The 16,077-nt window shown below is 57.4% G+C and overlaps 1 protein-coding gene across 2 annotated transcripts; it reads right to left on the bottom strand.

Annotated features, from left to right (window-relative positions):
- Window positions 1-676: 676 nt before the first annotated feature.
- Window positions 677-15,888, bottom strand: MOG (myelin oligodendrocyte glycoprotein). 2 transcript variants are annotated; one of them, XM_029054901.2, is made up of 9 exons: window positions 15,515-15,888; window positions 11,496-11,598; window positions 9,530-9,877; window positions 7,160-7,273; window positions 6,157-6,177; window positions 5,570-5,590; window positions 4,522-4,638; window positions 3,850-3,870; window positions 677-1,016 (listed from the first exon to the last, which is right to left on the bottom strand). In XM_029054901.2, the coding sequence occupies exons 2-9, from the start codon at window positions 11,587-11,589 to the stop codon at window positions 1,003-1,005; spliced, it is 750 nt and encodes a 249-aa protein (XP_028910734.1). In that variant the 5' UTR covers window positions 11,590-11,598; window positions 15,515-15,888; the 3' UTR covers window positions 677-1,002. The 2 variants fall into 2 exon arrangements, with proteins under 2 accessions (XP_028910734.1, XP_028910733.1); XM_029054900.2 differs by having other exon boundaries at window positions 15,761-15,888.
- Between the last annotated feature and the right edge of the window lie 189 nt (window positions 15,889-16,077).

Raw genomic sequence — 16,077 nt, 5'->3', positions numbered from 1 at the left:
GGGAGGCGCGGGGCATCTTGGGAGATGTAGTCTCGGAAGGCGCCCCGCCCGCTGTGCGCGAAGGAGGGAGGCGCAGGGCATCTTGGGAGATGTAGTCTCGGATGGCGCCCGCTTTGCGGGAGGGAGGAGGTGGACGCAGTGTACTCTGGGAGATGTAGTCTCTGGAGGCATCCCACCCAGTTTGAGAGAGGCGGGGGGAGAGGAGGGAAGGACTCGGATTCCCAGCGCTCCCCGCGGCTAGTTGAGGCTTAGCCCGTGGAGGGAGCGAACTGGGGAGCCGGGGCTGGAGCCGGCGAATCCGAGGACGGGGGCGGTCGGGGGCAAGGAGTTAATAATAATAATAATAATAATGATGTTGGTATCTGTTAAGCGCTTACTATGTGCAGAGCACCGTTCTAAGCGCTGGGGTAGACACAGGGGAATCAGGTTGTCCCGCGTGGGGCTCACAGTCTTCATCCCCATTTTCCAGACGAGGGAACTGAGGCCCAGAGAAGTGAAGTGACTCGCCCACGGTCACACAGCTGACAAGCGGCAGAGCCGGGATTCGAATCCATGACCTCTGACTCCAAAGCCCGTCCTCTTTCCACTGAGCCACGGTACTGTGTGCAGAGCACTGTACTAAGCGGTCTCCGGGAGCGGGGCCGGAGGGATCACGAGCGGATCGCAGGCAAAGGAATCGGCGAAAGAGCTTTTATTCCCCTGCCCCGGGAGGCCCTGGCCCGGGTCCTCGGGGTGGGAGGGTTACAGTAAAGGAAGGAGAGCGAGGAGCGGCGGAGGCCGAAAGCGTGGGGGCAGGGTGCGGGGGTGGGAGGGAGGGAGGTCGGGAGAAGTCCGGGGAAGGAAGAAGGCTTCGCTCAGCTTCCCCGGTAGCATCTTCGCCCTCGAGAGTCCGGGCCGCGGCCGCGAGGCCTGGCCCCGCGTCGTCAGAGAGCAGCGGGGACCGGCCCGTTGGTCTCGCTGCCGAGAGGTCCCTCCGTGTCAGCTCCGGGGTCCCGGCTTCTCTCAGAAGGGGTATTCTGGAGGAGGAGGAGGGACAGGGGCCAGCGGATCCCAGAGCTGGCGGCCAAGCTGACCGAACGTCTCCCCCGATTAGACTGTCAGCCCGTCATGGGGCAGGGATTGTCTCTCTCTGTTGCCCAATTGTATATTCCAAGCGCGTAGTGCAGTGCTCTGCACATAGTAAGCGCTGTTGAATGAATGGACAGGGCGCCCTTCTCCTCCGACTGGGGGGGGGGGGCGGTCTGCTGCCCCCCAGGGAAGGGGTTGCCCTCTAACCTTGCCCTTGCTTTGGGCGGGAGGGTCATCTGGCCTCTCCCTGCTGGTACTCCGGGGGGTCTGGCCTCGCCCTACCAGTTTCCCCTTGTTCCTGGGAGGGGAGGGGGGGTGTCTAGCTGCCCCTCCTGACCCCCCCCCCGAGGTCTAGCCCGATCCTGCCAGTCTCCCCGGGAGGTGTAGCCTCATCCTGCCCGCCCGACGGAGGGGACTCTTTAGAGGCTGAGTTTAGGATGGAGTGAGGAGAGCTGATATAATAATGTTGGTATCTGTTAAGCCCCTACTATGTGCAGAGCGCTGTTCTAAGCGCTGGGGCAGATACGGGGTGAGCGGGTTGTCCCGCGTGAGGCTCACAGTTAATCCCCATTTGACAGATGAGGTCACTGAGGCACAGAGAAGAGAAGTGACTCGCCCACAGTCACACAGCTGACAAGTGGCAGAGCCGGGAGTCGAACCTCATGACCTCTGACTCCCAAGCCCGGGCTCTTTCCACTGAGCCACGCGGCTTCCCACGCTGATATGAAGTGGAGAGTGCTAAGCGGCGTTTCAGGAAGATGATGATAAGACTAATAATAATGTTGGCATTTGTTAAGCGCTTCCTATGTGCAGAGCACCGTTCTAAGCGCTGGGGGAGATAGAGGGTCATCGGGTTGCCCCACGGGAGGCTCACGGTCTTCATCCCCCTTTGACAGATGAGGGAACTGAGGCCCAGAGAAGTGAAGTGACTTGCCCACGGTCACACGGCTGACAAGCGGCAGAGCCGGGATTCGAACCCATGACCTCTGACTCCCAAGCCCGAGCTCTTTCCACTGAGTCACGCTGCTTCTCTCCGGCCAGCGGTGGGGAGCACGGACTGAACGGGGGAGAGGCCGGAGGCAGAGAGGCCGGCGAGGAGGCTGTTACAGCGGACCCAAACAGATAGGGATCTGCCATTTGGATCCGCTATTTAATAATAATGATAGTGTTCGTATCCGTTAAACGCTTACTATGTGCCGAGCACTATTCTAAGCGCTGGGGTGGATACGAAGGAATTAGGTCGTCTCACGTGGTGGCTCACGGTCTTCATCCCCGTTTTAGAGATGAGGTAACTGAGGCGCAGAGAAGTTAAGGGACGACTTGCCCGAGGTCACACAGCTGATCCGTGGCGGAGCCGGGATTAGAAGCCACGACCTCCGACTCCCAAGCCCGCGCTCTTTCCATTGAGCCACACTGCTCACCTGTGAGCTTGGAGCCCAACTGGAAACCAAGACCTTAGGGGAAGGAGGGTGGTGGAGGGGGGTTGTTAAGCCTAGAGAAGAGAGGGCTGAGGGTCGGGGGAAGCGGGGAGCTTGGTGGGGGGTGGGGGGAGGAGAGGGAAAGCTTTCGAGCCTCCAAAGAGATATCAGAGATCGTGATGAGCTGCCCTCTCTCTCAAGCAAGAAGAAAGTAGTAGCTGCGGGAGGGAGCGAGGATAGACCACCGGATGTTGGGGGGAAGATACGGGAGAGGAAGGAAGGGAGGTGGTCAGAGGTCACCCACGGGAGGAGAGGCAGCGTGGCTTAGTGGAAAGAGCCCGGGGCTGGGAGACAGAGGAACTGGGTTCCGGTTCTGGCTCCACCACTTGCACGCTGGGTGACCTTGGGCAAGTCACTTCCCTTCTCCGTGCCTCAGCCCCCTCACCTGCAAAACGGGGAGTCAAGACCTGCTCTCCCGTCTGCTCTGACCGGGGGCCCATCTTGCATCTACGGCAGTGCATAGTACAGTGCTTGACACGTAGCAAGTCCTTAATACCACAGGTATTTCTCCTCATCAGGATCTCCCACCATCTCTGTGGGTGAAGGAAGGGGCCGGCTATGTGGAGGCCGGGGGGGGGGGGGGGGCCTGCAGGCTGGGAAATGGGAAATTTTCTAATTCACCGTTCCTCAGTGAGCAGAGCAGATTGTGCGGGGGCTCGATTATCACGGCTAATTATCCTTTAACCAGAGTTCGCCGGATGGAGGGAGGTTCCGAGGAGGCTGCTGGAAAAGAGGAACCCGGACACCCCAGAAACCGCAGCCCCTTCCCTGCCAGGATTTCTCCCTCGGACAACTGGGACGTGGAGAAGGGGGCAAGGGGCAGCCGAGCCGGGAAGATCTGACAGGATCTGGGAGGAGGAGACGTCTGGAAGGCTATCTTCTGTCCCCGGTTCTTCCTCCCAACGGCCACCTCAGGATTTTTGCACCACTTTCTTACAGCAACAGCACTTCTTGACTGTTTCGACCGACTTACTCTACAGTTCTGAGAACCCGCTCACCCGCATCTCCATCCTAGCGCTTAGAACAGTGCTTGGCGCACGGGAAGCACTTAAATACCATAATCATAATAATCTTCTCATTCTCTCCTTCCTCCTGCATCTGTGATTTATTTTGTGTCTGTCCTTCTCCACCCTCCGCTGGATTATTTTATGCTCTCTGAGGGCAGAGTCCTCGTCTTCTAATTCTCGTCTTCCTCCCCCCAAGTGCTTAGGACAGAGTTCTGCACACGGTGGGTGCTCAACCGATACCACGGACTGATTTGGGGAGGAAATGGAAATTAAAAAAAATAAAATAAAACACTTACTGAGCTCTTCCAGGAATTGACCTGAAACACAGAGAGAGAGAGAGAGATGGATGCGGCACTTAGGTACATATCTGTAGCATTTATTTATATTAATGTGTGTCTCCCCCTCTAGACCGTAAGCTCTTTGTGGGCAGGGAATGTAGCTACCAACTCCGTCATCTTGTACTCTCCCAAGCACTTAGTACAGCGCTCTGCACACAGTAAGTGCTCAGTAAATACTATCGATTGACCTCTAGACTGTAAGCTTGTTGTGGGCAGGGAGCGCGTTTACCGACTCTGTTGTATCGGACTCTTCCAAGAGTTTAGTACAGTGCTCTGCACACAGAGAGCGCTTAACAGATACCATTTTTAAAAAAGTGCTCAATAAATACCGCTGATGGATTGATTGTTGCTTGCTGGGTTTCCAGCACAGGAAACATCCAGAGTCCTTTAAGGGGGGTGGGTGGCCTCCTCCCCTCTCCCACCCTACAAGCCCAAGGAAGGGCCAACTCCCGCCCGGCCCCTTTTCCCATCAACCTTTGGAGAGGGGGCAGGAAGGAGCCCCTCTCTTCCCATCATATATCTCGACCTCCCCCTCCCCGCCCCTCAGGCCATTTCCAGGGGGAGGGACCTGTCCCACCCCACCCCACCCCGCTCCGGGCCCCCTGCCCTCCCAGCCGGGCCCGACCCCACCTGCCAGTCTGCGCTGCAGCCAGTTGTAGCAGAGGATCATGGCCACCAGTGGCCCCAGGATGGGCACGACCACGAAGAGAGTTATCTTCCAGCAGGGCACCCTCAGGAAATGGCGGTCTGACATCAGAACCGTGGATTAGGGCAGGTTCCAGTCTAGCGATTACCCATTCTAATATCTGTCGAATCACTCGTCGTGCACGGTGACCTCCTTCGGAATGCCAGGTCGCCTAGAGACCGCTGGCACGGTTACACAGAATTCAATTTAGACGGTCTCTGGCCCCCAAGGGGTTCACAGACCGAAGGAGCCTCAATTAGAATTCGATCCAATCAACCAGAAAGAGACGTTCGGATTCAGGCAGCGTGGCCCAAAGGAAGGAGCAGGGGCTTGGGAGTCAGGGTGCCCGAATTTGAATCCTGGCTCCGCCACTCGCCTGCCGTGTGACCTCGGGCAAGTCCCTTAACTTCTCTGGGCCTCAGTTGCCTTATCTGTAAAATGGGGATTCGATCCCCGTCCTCCCTCCTACTTAGACCGGGAGACCCATTCCAATCTGACTATCTCGTATCTATCCCTGCGCTTCAGTACAGTGCTCGGCACAGAGTAAGTGCTTCACGAGTACCATTTAAAAGAAATACGAGGGGGTGAAGTTGGGATGGGGTGGAGCCTGGTGGCGATCTGGGAGGGCTTCCTGGAGGTAAGCCTCGGGAGGCCACATCCAGTCCAGGAAGGGCAAGATTGGGCTGGGTGCATAGGAGGAGGGAGGCTGATCCAGGTTTCGGCGGTGGCCCGGGGCAAAGAATGGACACAAACCAGCCTGGGCTGGAGTGGAGGAGGATGGCGGGGTTGGGCACCGTTTGGGAGAGAGCTGGCAGGGAAGGCCAGGCCCCTCGTGGGAGCTCGAGCGCCGTGAACCGAACCGAACGGATCTGATGTGTTTGGCGAGGGCCCGGGGTGGGGCGGGGGGGGGGGGGGGTGGTCTCGTCGGGGAGCCTTCTCCTCCCCCTGGAACTGAGTCGGGGAGAGGAGAGGAGCCGTGGAAGGAGCACTTACCAAATGTTCTGTGCAAGTTCTCTGAAACACAAAGAGAGAGACAACCAGAGATCAGTGTGGGAGCCTCCTAGATTACGGGTTGTTTCACCTCCAGCAGCTAGCTGTAGGGCAGCCTGGCTCAGTGGAAAGAGCATGGGCTTGGGGAGTCAGAGGTCATGGGTTCGAATCCCGGCTCTGCCACTTGGCAGCTGTGTGACCGTGGGCAAGTCACCACCTCTCTCTGCCTCCGTTCCCTCATCTGTAAAATGGGGATTAAGACTGTGAGCCTCACGCGGGACAACCTGATTACCCTGTAATCTACCCCAGTGCTTAGATCAGTGCTCTGCACATAGGAAGCGCTGAACAAATACCAACATTATGATTACAGTCCTCGGCACAAAGTAAGTGCTTAGCGAGAACCTTTAAAAAAAAAAATCACGGAAGAGGCTAGTGAGGATCAGGGCCTTGTGGAGATGGGAAGAGGAGCCCACATTAGCATCAGCTGAGGTCTGAAACAGGCAGATAAAATCGTGGTCGGAGATATCCGGCTTGAGCCTGAGGGACCCGGGGATGGGAAGGGTGCCGGGGGGGGGGAGACAGGGACTTACCGATCTCTGCTCGCAGTTTCCCTAAAAGACAAACAGAGAAATCGGATCTCTGCGGGAAGCAGTGCGGCCTAGTGGAAAGAGCACGGGCCTGGGAGTCGGGGGACTTGGTTTCTACGTCCGGCTCCTCTGCTTACCTGCTGTATGACCTTGGGCAAGTCACTTTGTTTCAGTAACAAACTGTTATTTGAATGGTTTGAATCTGTTACCTTTCTCTCCTCTCCCTCCCCACCGGAGACCGGAAACTCTCCGGGGGCGGGGGGGGCCGGGGAGAAGGCCTGAATCGATCCCTGGAGACATCGCTGAATGTGAGACAAGGAGGTTGCCCATTGGCCCAGTTTTTACCTGGTCCGTTCCAACCGGTATTTTTCATTTCTGCGCCCAGCCCCCCGCTCCACCTCAGCTCCTGCCTCTGAGTTCCATGGCCCAGAAGCGGCGCCTCAATTGACAGACCCCGCCCCGGGGAGGGAACGCAGAGGTTCTGGAGCAAGCTTGGGGTTCAAGGGAACCCCCGGAGAAATGATCTAGGCGCGGGTGGCTAAACAGCGGGGAGGACGTCACGACGGTCCACTGCGTGTCGGGCCCAAAGCCCGTGGTGCCGAGCGTTCTTCCACATCTGATACCCGCGAGGCTGCCGGGGGCCGCCCTAACTTTAAGCCCTTAGTTCGACGGTTGATCGACCAGTGGGAACGAGGGAGATGGGGAGCAGGAGGAAGGGCGGGAGTGGCAGGAAAGGGCGACAAGCTCACGGGGAAAACGGGCCGGGACTCATTTGCAGAACCGGAAAGCCAGCGGTCAGGTGACTGTCATGGCGGGACTGGGGATGCCGGTCACACTGTCGCCCCTTTCCCCGCCCCACCCGTGGGAGCCTCGAATCCCTGCCAACTTCACTGTCCTCTCCCGAGCGTTTAGAACGGGGCTCTGCACCACGATTGCTGCCTTGCTAGAGATTGTTAGAGAGCCGTCCCCCGCCTCCTCCTCCCCTGGCTCTCCTTCCCCGGGGTACCTGTCAGCCTCCGCTGCAGGCAGAGGAAGCCGAATCCGAGGGCTACCTGCAGCACCAAGACGGGCAGGACCGCTATCAGGAACAGCATTCCTGGGTTGATCCAGTAAAAGGGATCTGAAACAGGAAGCCTGCTGTAAGTCGCCGTCAGGGCCCTGACTCGAAACGAGTCTCTCCCTTCTGCGTCCCCCATGTACTTGGATTTGCACCCTTTATTCGCCCCCACCCCCACCCCCACCCCGCTTTAAGTTACCTTTAAACTACGCCTTATGATCTTTAAATTATCTTTAAATCACATATTATAAATTCTATCTTTAATTTAAATCTTTAAATTCTATATTATAAATTATTTTAACCTCTGTCTCCGCCTCTAGACCGTAAGCTCTCTATGGGCAGGGCAGGTCCCTGCTAATTCTGTTGTACTGTACTCTCCCTCGAGTGATTAGTACGTTGCCCTGCGCATAGTAAGCATCCAGCAGATGCCATTGATTCATTGACTCACTGTTATAATAATAATGAGGGTGTTTGTTAAGCGCTTACTATGTGCCAAGCTGTTCTAAGCGCTGGGGTAGATACAAGGCAATCAGGTTGTTCCATATGGGGCTCACGGTCTTAATCCCCCTTCTACAGATGAGGTAACTGAGGCACAGAGAAGTTTAGTGACATGCCCAAAGTCGCACAGCTGCTAAGTGGCGGAGCCGGGATTAGAACCCACGACCTCTGACTCCCAAGCCCGCGCTCTTTCCACTGAGCCACGCTCCTCCTCTAATCACGTTACTCCCGCGCGATTTTCAATCAGTCGCACTTATTGAGCGCTTACTGGGTATCAAGCGCTCAGACGAGTACAGTTTAACAAAGTTGGTGGACAGGTTCCCTGCTCACCACGAACTTACAGTCTGGGGGGCTCTGGATGCCCCCCCCACAAGTCAGGCCAACGCCGTTCGGACCTCCCGCCCGAAGGGCCCGGGGAGTCGGAGCGGCATCGGCCCCGTTTCCGGTTGGGGGAGGGCTTGCTCTCCCCCGTTCTCGTGGCCACCCGAAAGCGTTGACGGCCCCCGGGGGGGGCCCTCCTTCGGCCCCAGAGCACTTGCGTCCGTTTCCATAATTGATTTACTTATATTAATGTCTTTCTCCCCCTCTAGACTGTAAGCCCGTTGTGGGCAGGGAGCGTGCCTACCGACTCTGTTGTGTCGTACTCTCTCTGGGGCTTAGGGGAGTGCTCTGCGCACAGTAAGCGCTCAATAAATGCGAACTACTGGTTGACCGTTTGATTATCGTGCCAGTGGGTTTAAGCTAATGGCTAGCCTCAATCAATCAGTCAATCAGTCAATCAGAGAAGCATCACCCCTAGCGGATGGAGCCCCGGCCTGAGCGTCAGAGGACTTGGGTTTTAATCCCTGTTCTCTGTCCTCGGGCAAGTCACCTCACTTCTCCGTGCCTCAGTTACCACATCTGAGCCCTGTGTGGGACAGGGACCGTGTCCAACCTGATTAGCTTGTATCCACCCCATCTCTTAGTATAGTGCTTGGTACATAGGAAGCGCTTTACCAGTACCACCAAAAAAAATTAAGCCAAAGCTCATCTTCTAGATAGCCTTCCCAATATTTAGCCTAAATCCCTTCTTTGGGGAAGGGAAGCTACATCCCGACAATAGAACCGGAAACCTTTAGGGTTGAAAAAGTCCGCAAATCATCAAATCTTAATATTGAGTGCCCCGCAGCGCTGAATTAGACGCACTAATTCTCATCCGGTTACTTTCTCAGGCCCCTGTACGGCGCCTGGCCCACAGCAGATGCTCAGTAAATACTATATATGCAACTAGGATCTGAAATCATCCAGTTCCCTTCCTCCAGATCAGTTCTTGTAAAAAGCAGATTTATTTCTTTTTGGTCACTGGCTCTTTCTGACCCAACAATTACCTATCCTCCCAGGAAGGGAGACTAATTGAAATCCTTCCCGTCTAGATGTCTTCCCGTTAGATGCCTAACCTAAATCCTTCGCCCCGCAGCCAAAACCTAATTCATTCTGAGGCTTCAATCCTTCCCGTTTAACCTAGATGCCTTGAGTCTAGCCTAAATCCTTCACGCTGCGGCCAAAGCGTGTTTCCTTTGATTCTGAGGCTCGAGTCCCTCCCCTTTAACTTAGATACCTTGAGTCTAACCTAAATCCTTCACGCCGCGGCTAAAGGCGATTTCATCCCGAGGCTTAAATCCTTCCCGTTTAAACCAAAATGCCTCGAGTCGAACCAGAGTTCTTCAGGCCGCAGCCCGGGCCGTGTTCTTTCACTCCGAGGCCTGAGGGGACAGAGGGCGTAGAACGGGTGATTTCCAAGAGGGGCGAGGGCCCCCAGATGGCCAACCGCGGCCGACTGACCTTCCACCTTGAGCTGCACCGCGGCCTCCTCCTGGTAAGAGTGGTCCCGGAACAAGCAGGTGTAGCCGCCCTCGTCGGAGAACCTCACGTGGCGGAGCCGCAGGGCCACCCGGCCCTCGCCGATGGCCTCCTTAACCAGCTCGGTCCTCCCCCGGAACTCCGGGGCCTGCTCCCCGTCCTGATCCTTCCCGCCGCGGTACACGTGGACCACCCTGGAGAAGGGCGGGCGGTACCAGCCCACCTCCATGCCCGAGGCGTTCTTGCCCGGCGACAGGCGGCACGGCAGCTCGACGTCTTCCCCGACGAAGGCCACGATGGGCTGGGTCGGCCCCGTCACCGAGAACTGCCCTGCTCGCCGCCCCGGGAGGAAGAGACAGAGGGTCAGAGGCCACCCCGGCCGCGAACCAGAAACGGTGGACGGAATGTCTCTAAAAGGGCTGGGTGGCGAGGGCGGTCTGTGCCGTGGACTGGGGACACGGTTGAGGTTTTCAAAACTCCGGAGGGCGTGGGCGGGGGGGGAGCGGAGGATCTTGGTTCACGACTCAGCGCACACGCTTCATTCCTCAGGCGCCAGCCTGCTCACCGTACCTCCATCTCGTCCACTTGGCTGCCGACCCCTCACCCCCATCCTCCCTCGGGCCTGGAACTCCCTCCCCCTTCATCTCTGACAGACCGCCCTTCTCCCCACCTTCGAATCCTCATTAAAGCCACATCTCCTCCAAGAGGCCTTCCCCGACTAAGCCCTCGTCTCCCCTATCCGCCCTCCCCGCTCGGATCCCCTGCGTCTGTCTGCGGAGCCCTTCGGGACTTGGCTACTCACCCGGACTCCCCAGCGCGCGTCCCCCTAGTCTCACAGCCTACGGATTCCCCCAGCTGTAAATCATTTTAATGTCCGTCTCCCCTTGTAGACGGCAGGCTCCTCGCGGACAGGGATCGCGTCTGGGAAGCAGCGGGGCTCAGTGGAAAGAGCCCGGGCTTGGGAGCCGGAGGTCATGGGTTCGAATCCCGGCTCTGCCACTTGGCAGCTGGGTGACTGTGGGCGAGTCACTTAACTTCTCTGGGCCTCAGTTGCCTCGGCTGGAAAACGGGGATGAAGACTGGGAGCCTCACGCGGGACGACCCGATTACCCTGTACCTCCCCCAGCGCTCAGAACAGTGCTCTGCACGTAGTAAGCGCTCACCAGATACCGACATTATGGCCAACTCTATTTTACGGTGCTTTCCCAGGTGCTTAGTTCAGCGCTCTGCCCACGGTAAGAGCTCATTAAGTACCAGGGACTGATCGACTGACCCCAGGGCAAGAGGCCCCGACTGAAATGACCCCAGGGTGGGAGGCGCCAGCTGAAACGACCCCACGGTGAGGGGCACCCACTGAAACCCCGGGGGGCGGAGGTTCGAAAGTGAGCAAAAGAAACGCGGGGGCTTCACCCCCCCAAGGTGATCGGCGAGCGCTCGATGGCACGGGAAGTGATGTTGGACAAGATACCAGGAGGTGCAAGAGGAAGATTAGGTACATTTGCCGGCGTACATTCAGGGGCAGAAGCGGGGCGGCGGAGAGAGGCTGGGGCCTGGAAGTAAGCTTGGGTGCACCCCATGACAGCCGCGATGCGCTCCTCAGAAACGAGGCGCCGGTGGGCAGTTGGTTAGGTTCCGTTCCGGAAACAGCCTTAACGTGAGCGCTACGGGCAAGTAGAAAGGCCAGGGCAAATTCCTTAACTGGTCCCTTCCGTTGTTCCTAGTGGCTTTCCCGCTCCCCTGCACCCAAAGCTCAGCCCCCCTCCTCCCCACCCCCCCACCCCCTGCTCCCCACCGTGTGCTAGACCCCTAGAGGGGCCGGTACCATGTTGGGCCCCGGGCAGGAGACGAGCTAGCTTAAAACCGGTCGTCCGGTCTCCGAGCTAAACCCAGGCCCTCCAGGAAGTCGGGCAGACCACTTCGAGGGAGAGCGAGGGGTAGGGTTTCTTACCTGAGCTTGGCACGGGTCGCTGAAGCAGAAGAAGGAGGGGGAGGAGGAGGGACGTGGGACAACCGGGCTGGGGGGAGCCGTGGTCACGCGCCATTACCGGGAGCTGGGGACAGAGAGGGACCGGGGCTCAGGTCAGGCGGGAGCCGACGGTCCGGCGGAATCAGCGCGGCCAGGTGGAAAGAGCCCCGGCCCGGAGATCGGAAGGCCCGGGTTCTGATCCCGGCTCCGCCGTTAGTCTTCCGAGCGACCTCGGGTAAGTCACTTCTCCGGGCCTCAGCTCCCTCATCTGTAAAATTCGTTCGTTCATTCGATGGTATTTATCGAGCGCTGACTATGTGCAGAGCACCGTACTGAGCGCTTGGAATGTACAAATCCGTAACAGGTAGAGACAGTCCCCGCCCTTGGACGGGCTTACGGTCTAATCGGGGGAGACGGACAGACAGGAACGATGGCAATAAATAGAATCGAGGGGATGAGCATCTCACTAAAACGACAGCAAATAAATAGAATCAAGGTGATGTACATCTCATCAACAAAATAAATAGGGTAATGAAAATATATACAGGTGAGCGGACGAGTACGGTGCTGAGGGGAGGGGAAGGGAGAGGGGGAGGAGCAGAGGGAGATGGGGGGAAAAGAAGGCTTAGCTGAGGGGAGGTGAAGGGGGCGTAGAGGGGGAGCAGAGGGAGCAGAGGGAAAAGGGGAAGCTCAGTCTGGGAAGGCCTCTTGGAGGAGGTGAGCTCTCAGTAGGGTTTTGAAGCGGGGAAGAGGATGAGTTTGGCGGAGGTGAGGAGGGAGGGCGTTCCGGGACCGCGGGAGGACGCGGCCCGGGGGTCGACGGCGGGACGGGCGAGACCCGGGGGACGGCGAGGAGGTGGGCGGCGGAGGAGCGGAGCGTGCGGGGTGGGCGGTGGAAAGAGCGAAGGGAGGAGAGGTAGGAAGGGGCGAGGTGACGGACAGCCTCGAAGCCTAGAGTGAGGAGTTTTTGTTTGGAGCGGAGGTCGATAGGCAACCACTGGAGGTGTTTAAGAAGGGGAGTGACAGGCCCAGAGCGTTTCTGCGGGAAGATGAGCCGGGCAGCGGAGTGAAGAACAGACTGGAGCGGGGAGAGAGAGGAGGAAGGGAGGTCAGAGAGATTAAGAGCGCGAGCCCTATGTGGGACGGGGACTGCGTCCGGCCCGATGAGCTCGGATCCACCCCAGCGCTTAGTACGGTGCCTGGCACATAGTAAGAGCTTAACAAATACCACGAAAAAGCCCAAAGAAATAAAAGTCGAGGCAGCAGACAGAAGTCGTGTGCATCTTCCCCAACTCGTCTCTGGCCTCCTCCCCCTCAAGCTGCAGCTGTGAATCTCAGATTTTCCCCACGTCCCCCTCCCTGAGGATACAAAGGGGCTATAGAGAAGCGGGAGAATGAGTGGGTGCTGGAGAAGAGGTCTCCTGGTACCAGCCCCTACGATATCTCTAAAGTCCGGGGCACCTCTCTTCCCGGCTTTCTCTTCCCCTCCCCCGCCCGCCGCCCTTTCGAAACTCTTTTGGATTTGGGCAAGGCTCCTTGTTCACTCATTGATTTATGGGGACGCCCCCACTCGGAGATACCTTTTCGCCCCTCTACCCCATTTGAGGGTAAGCTCCTCGAGGACAGGGAACTTGTCTTGTACTTTCCAAGTGCTTAATATAGAGTACCGCACTCAGGGAGTGCTCAATAAATCCCGTTACCACTCCTTGTCCCTCTCCCTCTCTCACCCTTACCCCATCTCAGACAGCTCTCCCGAGAAGAAAGTGTCTACCTCTCTGTGGTGATTCGCCGTCATCATCATCGTGAATGTTATTATTATTATTCTTATTGTTACCGTCAAGGCCTTACTATGTGCCAAGCACTGTGCTAAGCTCTGGGGTAGATAGGCACGAGTTAATCAGGTCCCACACGGAGGCTCACAGTCTAAGTCGGAGGGAGTAGGACTGAATCCCCAATTTACAGATGAGGCGCTGAGGCGCAGAGAAGTGAAGCGACTTGTCCAAGGTCCCACAGCAGACGCGTGGCAGGGACAGAATCGGAACCCCGGTCCTTCTGACTCCCGGGCCCGTACTCCTTCCGCTAGGCAACGCTGCTTTTCCTCTCGCCAGAGTTCTTCCTGTGGCTTAACCTCAACCTCCCCTTTTGTTGTTTAGGCCCGGTTCCTCTGAGAGGGGCGGGGGCTCGTCCCAGGTTTCCTGTGGGCCGAGGGCGGGATTAGAACCCAGGTGTCCTGACCCGTCAGCTTTGGGATTTTTTCCCTAGCCACCAGGCCCTCCTAGGGGAGCTGGGCTCTCTAACAGGGAGGCAGAAAGGGCAGATTTGAGTCTCGCCCTCAGGAGGTAAGTTGCCCTCGATCCGGGTCCTCTACCAAAGAGGGCGGTGAAGCCAAAGGAGCGTAACAACAGAATCCACCTGGGGTATCGATTAAGCGCTTACTGCGGGCAGAGAACTGCACTAGGCGCTTGGAAGAGGACGGTACGACAGAGTTCCCCTCCCACAATCAGCTTACAGTCTCGTGGTCAATCGGTGGTGTTTCTTGAGCACTTACCGTATGCAGAGCATTCATTCATTTGGTCATATTTACGGGGTGCTTACTGTGGGCCGAGCACTGTACTAAATGCTTGGGAGAGCAGTACAATACAACAAGAAACGGGCACATTCCCTGCCCACTATGAGCTTACAGTCTAGAGCACCGTACTAAGCACTTGGGAGAGTACAACAGAGTTGGCAAACACGTTCCCTGCCTACAGTGACCTAACCCCCCAACCAACCGGATGGCAGCGTGGCCTGGTGGAAAGAGCTCGGGCCTAGGAGTCGGGAGGACCTGCGTTCTAATCCTGGCCCCACCACTTGCCCGCCGAGTGACTTGTCACTTCATTTCTCTGTGCCTCAGTTTCCTAATCAGCAAGATGGGGGATAAAACACCCGTTCTCCCGCCTTCTTAGACTGTGGGCCCTGTGTGGGGCGGGGACCGTGTCCAGCTTGATTATCTTGCATCTACCCCGGCGTTCGGTTCAAGCGTTTGGCATACAGTGCTTAATAAATACCACAGTTGTTAAGAACACAGTTCATAATCATGGCTGCCTTCTCCCCTAGGCTGTAGTAAGCTCCTTGTGGGCGGGAAACACGTCTGCCAACTCTGTCATACTGTACTCTCCCAAGCGCTCAGTACGGTGGTCTGCACACAGTACAGACTCAGTAAATACCACTGAATAATTATTAACCTTCGAGAGAGGAGCAAAGGCGGGGCGGATAGGCGCAGAGGAGGCTGCCCGCTCCCGGGGGGACAGGGACGGGGACCGAGTCTACCTGATCATGACACATAGTAAGCGTCATGTAAATTCCATCATTATTCTTAACCTAAGACAGCTAAGGCTTCCTCTTTCCCTCCCGAGCCCTCTGCCTCAGGAAGCTTTCTGAGCAGAGGAGCTGGGCAGTCAGTCCCTCAGTCAGTCAGTTGTATTTACTAAGCGCTTACTGTGTGGAGAGCACTCTACTGAGCACAATACAACGTTAATAACCGAACACAGTCCCTGCCCACGCCGAGCTTACAGACTAGAGGAGAGGGGAAGACACAGAGGCTCCGCCAAGCCCCTAGGCTCTGGAGGAGACCCCTGAAGTTGGGAATCCCCCGAGGAGAGAAAAATAAGAAAATAAAAATGATGACTGTGGCATTTGTTAAGCGCTCACTATTTGGCAAGCACTGTTCTAAGCGCTGGGGAAGATACGAGATAAAGCAGGTCAGACGCAGACCCCATCCCCCACAGGCTCACGAACTAACTAGGTGGGAGAACAAGTATTGAACCCCCATTTTACAGATGAGGTAACAGAGGCACAGAGAAGTGGAGTGAGTTGTCCAGGGGCACAGAGCAGGCGCGCGGCAGAGCCGGGATTAGAACCCAGGTCCTCTTGACTCCCAGGCCCGGGCTCTATCCGCTAGGCCACTGCGCTCCTAGCCGACCCTCAGAGGAAAGGGGAAAGGAAACGGAGGGGTCACTCACCTGGGTCTGAATCTGAGTGCTGCCTCTCTCTTTGCCGGGAGAGGGTCAGGGTGCGGGGTTTGGGGGGAGGGGTCAGGGTCACCCTGTCAGCCGCCCCGAGATGTCGGGGGTCAAGGCGACGGCATCGGGACTGGGCGGGGAGAGGATGGGGTAGGCAGGCCGTCCGCCCCCTGACTTTCTCTAGAACCGATTTCGTTCTGAGACCAGTGGGGTCCGTGGGCCCCGGCTTGCTGGACATCCGCTGACCTCTGAGTTCCGCGTTCAGTCCTTTGGGCTGAAGAAGGCTCCGACTGCCCGGCGCTGATGGTGCTGGGGGTGCTCGTGCTGCTGCTCCTGGTGGTGTCTCTTCAAGGGATGCCCGCCCGAAGATGAGGATTATAAACAGCCGGCCTGAGGAAATAGGAGGGGAAATCGCCCTGGCCGCCGGGCGATTGGACGGATGGGAGCCGGGGGTGAGGGAGAGGAGGGCGGGCAGGAGCAAACAGTCGCTCCCTGTGCTCCACCTCTCGGCCCGTCATGCCACCCTGCTGGGATCCCCGCAGCTCGGTGGGAGGAGGAGTGAT

This window comes from Ornithorhynchus anatinus, chromosome X5 (genome assembly GCF_004115215.2).
Source record: "Ornithorhynchus anatinus isolate Pmale09 chromosome X5, mOrnAna1.pri.v4, whole genome shotgun sequence".
In the NCBI taxonomy this organism is placed as follows: domain Eukaryota; kingdom Metazoa; phylum Chordata; class Mammalia; order Monotremata; family Ornithorhynchidae; genus Ornithorhynchus; species Ornithorhynchus anatinus.
The sequence above is the reverse complement of the archived record's forward strand: the minus strand, read 5'-3'. Positions and strand labels throughout refer to the sequence as shown.

What these genes read in the sequence shown, in the direction of transcription:
- MOG (XM_029054901.2), bottom strand. Translation starts at nt 11,589, where the DNA reads ATGGCGCGTGACCACGGCTCCCCCCAGCCCGGTTGTCCCACGTCCCTC. An exon ending in GGTGCAGCTCAAGGTGGAAG is followed by an intron (nt 7,274 to 9,529) that starts GTCAGTCGGCCG and finishes TTCCTGTTTCAG; the next exon opens with ATCCCTTTTACTGGATCAAC. An exon ending in CCTGCAGCGGAGGCTGACAG is followed by an intron (nt 6,178 to 7,159) that starts GTACCCCGGGGA and finishes TTTGTCTTTTAG; the next exon opens with GGAAACTGCGAGCAGAGATC.